Source organism: Triplophysa dalaica, chromosome 16 (genome assembly GCF_015846415.1).
Source record: "Triplophysa dalaica isolate WHDGS20190420 chromosome 16, ASM1584641v1, whole genome shotgun sequence".
Lineage (NCBI taxonomy): Eukaryota > Metazoa > Chordata > Actinopteri > Cypriniformes > Nemacheilidae > Triplophysa > Triplophysa dalaica.
This window is the reverse complement of record NC_079557.1, coordinates 10662288-10670513: the sequence shown is the minus strand read 5'-3', so window position 1 is coordinate 10670513 and position 8226 is coordinate 10662288. Positions and strand designations below refer to the sequence as shown.

General features: G+C 34.4%; 1 protein-coding gene across 1 annotated transcript; it reads right to left on the bottom strand.

Annotated features, from left to right (window-relative positions):
* Positions 1–203: 203 nt before the first annotated feature.
* On the bottom strand, positions 204–8059 carry itk (IL2 inducible T cell kinase). Its single transcript, XM_056770460.1, has 17 exons — positions 7774–8059; positions 7554–7658; positions 7083–7164; positions 6784–6906; positions 6057–6088; positions 5227–5378; positions 4786–4851; positions 4581–4635; positions 4053–4132; positions 3781–3926; positions 3403–3477; positions 3060–3228; positions 2768–2984; positions 2308–2372; positions 2106–2224; positions 1850–2007; positions 204–884 (listed from the first exon to the last, which is right to left on the bottom strand). Exons 1-17 carry the CDS (start codon positions 7936–7938, stop codon positions 798–800), a joined length of 1896 nt encoding a protein of 631 aa, XP_056626438.1. The 5' UTR covers positions 7939–8059; the 3' UTR covers positions 204–797.
* Between the last annotated feature and the right edge of the window lie 167 nt (positions 8060–8226).

The following is an 8226-nucleotide window of genomic DNA, read 5'->3' as shown; positions in this document are numbered from 1 at the left end:
AGTGCTGTTGTCACGGTAACCAGGGAAGGCATTTGTGTTACTTTGCACCAATCAACAATAACCGCAGGACCATATCAAGTGCTTTTTACTGCATCCCTGCAGACTTGACAAGACTTTGACTGTAAATAATCTGTTTTGGTTAACATTGGTTAACTTTCAATCCAACAGTCAACAATTTAGGGCCTAGATATATTGTATATATATGAATGTAAAGTTGAGGGTTTATTGGTAATTGTGGTAATAAAAAGCACAAAAGCCTTGTGCAAAAAGAAAAATACTGATAGACATAAATGTGTTAAATACATACAGTTGTTAGGGCTACAAACTAAGTGACGTTTAACATTTATCACAAACATGACTCACGTGTGCCTCCTAAGGGCCAGATGTATAAAATCAGCAATGCTACACTGTAAAAAGTTAACATATGCAATTGTTGTTAAAGGGCCATTTCAGAATGATTTAACTATAAATCTCATTTTGATGTTATAATCTAATGCTGTTAGGTTCTTGTAACCTAAAACAAAGGAATGCTTTTTTAACAAATACATTATTTTAATTAAACCAATATACAATTTCTAAAAGAGCTCAGGATGGACATATTCAAAAAATAAAAAAGGATAAAATAATAAGGGATTTTGCCTTCTTTTCAAATGAGAAAATTGCCTTCAATCATACATTTGTGTTTGCAGAGTATGAACACAGAAAATTTAAAACAATAGAACCTGAAAATAAATAAATAAGATATACAAATAAATACAATATGATATTTGTACACTATACAATATTCTCTTAATAAGTCAAGACGACGATGTGAATCTAGCTTCCCCTTCAAGGCAGGCCAGCTGGTGCAGAAGCAGAGCGAAGGAGGGTCGATCCTCAGGTTTCTGTTAAACAAATGTTGTCATGTTTATGTTGCTCGGTCAGAAATGACAGTAATGAGACTAACTGGCAAATAAATGAATAAATAGATCTGACTAGAAACCGCTTCTGCTGCTAGGAATTACAAGAACTAAACAGAGAGTTGGAAGGTTTACTAAACAAATAACAAACTACTGAGGTGTTCGAATACCCCACCAGTAATCCACCTATAAAACTGCAAAACATAAAAAAACAAGCAATAAAAGTATGGAAGAATATCACAGAGGTTTTCGATTATTAAGGCCATAGTTGAAATGTTCTGTTTGAACGGGGGTATTTTGCCTGGATACCTCTTATCAAGACTCTTAATGGCTGCCAATTGCAATGCTTTTATGCATGTTGCTTTTAGTAAAAAAAGGTGACAATATGCACTGTAAACAACACCACATACACCACAAGTTTTTCCAAAAAACTGAGAACATGAACTTTTTTATGAGCTTTCTTGAGAAGAGATTTTAAGTGATAATGTTATATTTTATGCTATAAACACCCGCAGAAAAATTAAGAGACCATTTTGAAAAAAAAAGTAACTTTTTATAGACCTCAAATACTGCAAAGATAGCAAGTTGATATTCCCCTTTAAGCAATACAACAGTTATATTTGTACATGTATTTAGCAAAAGATAACCTCGATTTTTATCATTTCATGTGTCTTGTCATGCTGTCAGTGCTACACATTGCTGTTGGATGACTTTATGTCAATCCTGAGGTTTGATTGAGTTGAAATTCATGTGCTGAATTTGTGTATTTACACAATACATGTAGAAATGCTATTTAAATTAAAATTTGGATTGGTCTCTTAACTTTTTATGCGACAATATATTACAGTTATTTGTATTTTTCATGTCACACATTTTAGCAATTTTAATGTAGCATTATGCTGTTGTGAAAGTATACTGTATTTCATCGGGAAATCTATTTTGTCTCTCACCTCTTTCCAGCTCCATTCCATTAATTCATGGACATTCTGTGGGCAGAGACGAGGTTTCGGGAGCCGTTTTCCTTGATTTAGGTCCTCCACCACCTCTGCATTGCTACGATTGTCATAAGGTGTACGTCCCTCACTGTAAACCTCCCACATAAAAACACCTGGAAAGAAACAGGCAGTATTCAATGAAAAATGTGTTTGCAGCTACCAGATGTTTGTATTTCAAAAAAGTTAAATTGTCTTAATAATATGGACTCACCAAATGACCACACATCTGATTTGCTGCTGTACTTTCCGAATCGAATCACCTCTGGAGAGGACCATCTGACTGGAAATTTGCTCCCGTGAGAGCAGGTGTATTGATCATCTAAGACAAACCTGCAAGTACAAGTGTGAATGTTGCATTACACTGAAGGTCCTAAAAATAGTACAGTTTGCAATGCTCAGACACAACTATTTACCTGGTCATTCCAAAATCTGATATCTTCACTACACTGTCTGTAGAAACGAGGCAGTTTCTTGCCGCCTGTCAAACAGATTTTGTTTAAAAATATTTTGTAACAAATGCACTCAAAGATTATGTAGCAAATGCACCAAAATAAAGACTTAACTTTCATTAAAGCTGCAATTTATAACTTTGTTTAAAAATAAATAAAAATCTGTTATTAAGCAAGTTCATCAAAACAGTTTTTGAAACTGTCTCCCGATTCACAACAATAACTTTTACAGTAATAATGATTTGTAATTTGAGATGTGTTTTTACAGAAAAAGTCAGTTTGATTTATTTGACCTCAACCCAAGTAAAGATGAGCCTTTAATGAACCTTAAACGTTGTTTCTAACAAAGATGATGAAATAGGGGCAAACGATATAGATTGCAGCTTTAAAAAAAGCATTACAATTCATTTCAATGCATGCTTACCAAGTCTCTGTGAATAAAGTTGGAGCTCTCCAGGTAGACCATCCCATCACTTACGTCCATACACATTGTCAGCATGTCGTCCTGCGAAAAACAACCTTTCTTGCCCCGCAAGAAGTCTGTCAGGCAGCCGTTCTCCATGAATTCAAATACCAGATACAGAGGTGAGCGCTGAGTGACCACTCCAAACAACTGTACCAGCTTAGGATGTGACAATTTCCTGTGGAGAAAGCCCATGACAGAGCGATAAAATGGTTTTCTTCTAAAAGTATTTATTTTACCAACAGCTACTCACATCATAATATGTGCCTCCTCTTTAAATTCTTCCTCGGACATGAAACCTTTGCGGACGGTCTTAACAGCAACCTGTCGTTCATGCCAGAAGCCCCTCCAAACAGAGCCAAACTGCCCGCTACCCACCTCCTCACTTAAAATCAGTTCATCTGGATGAATCTCCCACTTGCCTGTAAGAAAACTATATTTTAACCACCTGATTTAGACTTTTATTTTATCTACATACATTCTCTATATCCTGGATATATTTTAAAGTGATTGCTTATGTTAATTGATCTCTGATTATTATATTCTGAGTTTTCTAAAGATGAATTACATCTTTAAATTTAGTCTATGCACAATACCTGATTTCATCTCTGATATCCTTGAAGAGTTTTGAACATTTCCGGAGACACAGTGCCTCAATCTGCTTATCAAACCTTTCACAAACATATGCACAAGAGAAAGAGACTAAATGTGTTATATGTGGTCATCTAAAAGGAAAGTTAATATTAATATTAAATTAACATTCACACATTCATCTTGTTTGGATTATGATATAACTGTATCTAGCAATTCACCAAGATGACCCCAATAAGATACTGATCTAAACTGCTGTAGGCTTCTTAATAAATAGTACCAGTTTTTTTATAAATAGTTGCAAGGTAAATGTGTAAAATAAATATTTAGAGGACATACTATAATTACTATAACTGTGGACTTTGAGATTTGTATCATCTTACCTGCTGCGTTATGTTGGTGATAGCGAATGAGCTCGGGAATACTTGAAAACAGATATTTCTCAGCTAAGTAATACTTGGGAGGTTCATCCTCTTTATTCACCCTGACCTGGTAATGCTTTACCTTGGGATATTTCTCTCCATCTAACCTGCAGGTAAATGATGTCGATCACGTTGTCAGTACACCATTGTGGGACAATATTAAAAGAAGTAATCGAAAAATATATTTGTAGTGATGAAAGTTGTGACTGTCATGTTGTTAAGGAAATGTTTACCCAGTTATTCTGGCAAATATCGACACTGTGTATCCTCCTGCATGTTTGGAGTCACGAACAACGAAACCTCCATCCTTGTTCTAAAATGTAAATATAATAATATGAATACTTTTTGTGCTAAATACACAAACAAACAATACAAATTATTAAATGTGTATACATTTAAACACACTGTATATGTTTTGGTTTCATTCTTTCAGATAAAAAGAAAGAAACTGTAGTGTTTATGCCCCTTGCTAAAAATCTCTAGGTGAGACATTGACAAGTTCACATAAACCGACATGTCAGAAAGTCATGACAGGAAACACAGCAGCCACATTCTGGTTTAAGGTTTTCAACTTTTGCCTGCATCGTCTGCAAATGCTGCTCTTGCAGGTTTGCACATAACCCAAACTTTGTGCAAAGCCCCAAAAACTGTGAAAATGTACTAAAGTGACGTGCAGACTGACACATATTGGATTGTTTCATTAACACAGCCAGAGTTGGTAGTTATAGCAGAAACATTCTTAGTACTTTGCGTTATTGTACCTCTTTCGTTAGTAATTCCTCAGCCTCAGTCCGAGTTATGTCCTTATTGTACCATCTGGTTAAAAACAAACCATAAATATGACCAATAGCAGACTGAATCAATGTGTACTGCATCAGGATGATTATTAACAAAATATATTATGCATATTTTATGCACACATTCCACATACCATATACATTCAAGAGCATATAAAGGACAACCTACTCAAATTTCTCAACATTGTTAGAGACTTTTTCTGTAATATATATGCAAGGTACTGTCCCAATGTTTCTGCAATAAAGAAAAAGAGCAAGAAAATCACGTCTTAATTTATACAAAGATCCAAACAAGTTTCATTTTTATCCATATTAAACATGATTTTTTGTTTAAATATTTTATCCGTATATGTGTTCCCTGGGAATTAAACTCATGACTATTGCACTTCTAATGCGATGCTTTGCCAATTACGTTACAGGAACAAAAATTTAATTAATGTACAGTAATAATGATTTTGTTTTTTCCTTGAAGTGAATTAAAATTTGTACACATATAATCACATAAAATGTATTCAAATGACATCTACCAATCTAAATTTACTGTGTCGGCAAACAATATGCTTTTCCCTTAATCAAGCATTCAAGAGTACAAAAAACATACAGTTTTTACCCATTTTTGTCTCGTACAGTCCACCAGTTTGGTTCAGAGCTGTCAATGACAACATACTCTTCATCTTTGTGCAGCGCAAGGTCTGTGTCTTCTTTAGGGTTGAAATTCCTTTGAGCCACCACAATCCTTTCTTCTGAATCTGAATATCGCCTCTAGAATAAACATGGGCAGCTTAACTTAAAGCCTCTTATTCAAACACGACACTGTTACTTAGCATTCTCACTGTTCTATCAAGATTATAACAGCACAAATACTTTAACAATGTTGAAATCTTTACTTTTAAAATAGAATTGAAGTGGTAAGTAATACACATATGTGACCCTGGATCACAAAACCAGTCTTAAGGTAGCACGGGAACTTTTTTAGTTAAAGCCAAAAATACATAGTATGGGTCAAAATTATCATTCTTTCTTTTATGCCCAAAATCATAAGGATATTAAGTAAAGATCATGTTCCATGAAGATATTTTGTAAATTTCCAACCCTAAATACTTAAAAAGTTATTTTTGTGAGTGGATGGCCTGCTACACCACCTCTGTTGGACGACTTTAAAGGCAATTTTCTCAATGTTTAGATTTTTTTACACCCTCAGATTCCAGAGTTTAAAACGTCTGTATCTCCGCCATATATTGTCCTATCCATAACAACTCATACATCGATAGAAAGCTTCATTATTCAGCTTTCAGATGATGTAAAAATGTCAATTTCGAAAAATTGCCCCATAAGACTGGTTTGGTTGTCCAGGGTCACATATTAAGTCTATACTGTGCCATACTGCACATTATATAAGCATTGAGTTTAAAATATATGAAAAGAAAATGAATGACATACCGATGGATCTGGAGTTGGCGGCAGAGGTTTGGCTGTAGAATCAAAGACATATCATAAAAATTCATGACAATGATGGAAATCGAATGTTTTACAATTATGTTTTAGAACTCGTTTCAAAATGATCATATTTCACAAATAACGCATCATGCACATTATGTTCCAAATATTTATATAATATAATATAATAGAAAGGGATGACTTAAAGCAAATAATAAGGAAAAACAGCCAATATGATTCCAGAATAGATATTTAAAATGTTTAAAAAAATTGAGATGTCAAGCTGGCTGATAAAATGTCTAAAAATTCTAGGCAAAGAGTTGCTTCTTTCAAGACGTTAAAATATAATATTTTAAGGTTTCCTGTAGCTCAGTGGTAAAAGCATTGCGTTAACAACGCAAGGTTGTGGGTTCGATCCCAGGGGATTGTAAATACCTATGTAAAGTCTATAGGATAAAGCAATGTAAGTCGCTTTGGATAAATGCGTAAATGTAATACAATTCGTACCTTAATGTCTTTACTGTCCCAAGTACTTTGCACATTTAGTCAATCTGTATGTTAGGCATATGTGTGTATTGTTCATTATGTGTTTGCATCTGTTTTTTCTTAGCAATGTGAATAATATTTTCTCATTACATCAATCATACATAGTGAATATAGTGCAGTGGTAAATAGAGTGATTTGATTTTTATCGCAGTTCTGAATTCTGGAACAGTAAAGGAGTTTTTACCTCCATTGGGATAGTATTCACTGCATCCCGTCGCCTGCTTATCTGTTTGAAGACAACATCTCCATTTCCCCTCTCCCCAGAAGTCAGGATGGTATTTAAAAAATAAGCTGTTATGTTGTGTCGCTTCATCCGATAAACAACATAAAAAAATACAATAATTTAATCTGACATACAGATGATAACATAACACCATACTTTCACTCACTTCTGACACCGCTATAGACAACATCTCAGTTTTTGTCTCGTTTCTGTTCTCTTTTCGTGTAAAATACGTATCGCTTCCTATAACATCTGCTTACCTTCTTTCAGAGCTTTGACCCATTTTAACCTGCAGTCATTATCTGGAGCAAACACATACAGGTAATAGCTGTCATGGGCGATCTGTCAACAAACATTAACAAAGTGAAGATTAGGTCAATTTATAGTTGTCATTAAAAACACTACATTATTGTATAGTTAAAACATGGCATCAGTAATAAATAACAACAATTTTACATAAGTACCTTTTTAGATAAGCCAAAATCTACAAACTACTTATCTAAAATTAAATCCACAGTCATTACGGAGTCTCCACATAGGGGATTGGAGATCACCTACAGTACATCCCTCAAAATATATCCATTACACATAATCAAAAAGGCTGTATTTTGTTTTAATGAAAAACATGGATCGATCTTGTAGGTACAAATTTTGTATATCTGTAAAACTATATCCACATTATATACAGACACAGGTTTCTGTATACAAGACAAATACTCGTTCATTCTCACCTGGAATGGGTACTTGTATTCACAGGGTATTGGAACGTCACTGCGTACATTCTCCACACATTTGATATGAGACAGCTCAATCCAACCTTTTTGAGTTGGCTTTTTCTAAGTCAGTTTAAAAACACATGTTGCATTACAGTTATGTTCTTTACTTGAAACATTGCATGAAGTTTACCTATAACAGTTACAACAATGTTACTCCAGAAGGTGCGTTACTTACCCCAGGGCGATTCTCGAAATATGTCAGATCCTGTGTGTTTAACACAAAGAACCTCTCTTTGTAATTGCTTGGTGAAGTTCTTCTTTTTTGCTGTGATTTCTTGTACAAGGTATCCTTTAAGATGACTCTTGGATTCATGATGAAATTTGGATATTTAACTCTCATATGGATGGTTGACTCATGCCGAAGCTCACTATTTATGACTAGCTATTCACAGGTAGAACTGACAGTAATGTATAAAGTATAGGTTTCCGGAGACGATACTTAGGTAAACCACTTCCTGAGGTAGGCTGCACAAAAAAGAAAAACTCAAGCAATCACATGCACACACACATACACACCCACCTTCTCTCATGCTCTCTCTGTAACATTCACATTTATTTGGTTGGATTTATAATCATTTTATGTTCACTTCATACTGATAAAGCATTGCAGGAAAATTATAACAACATG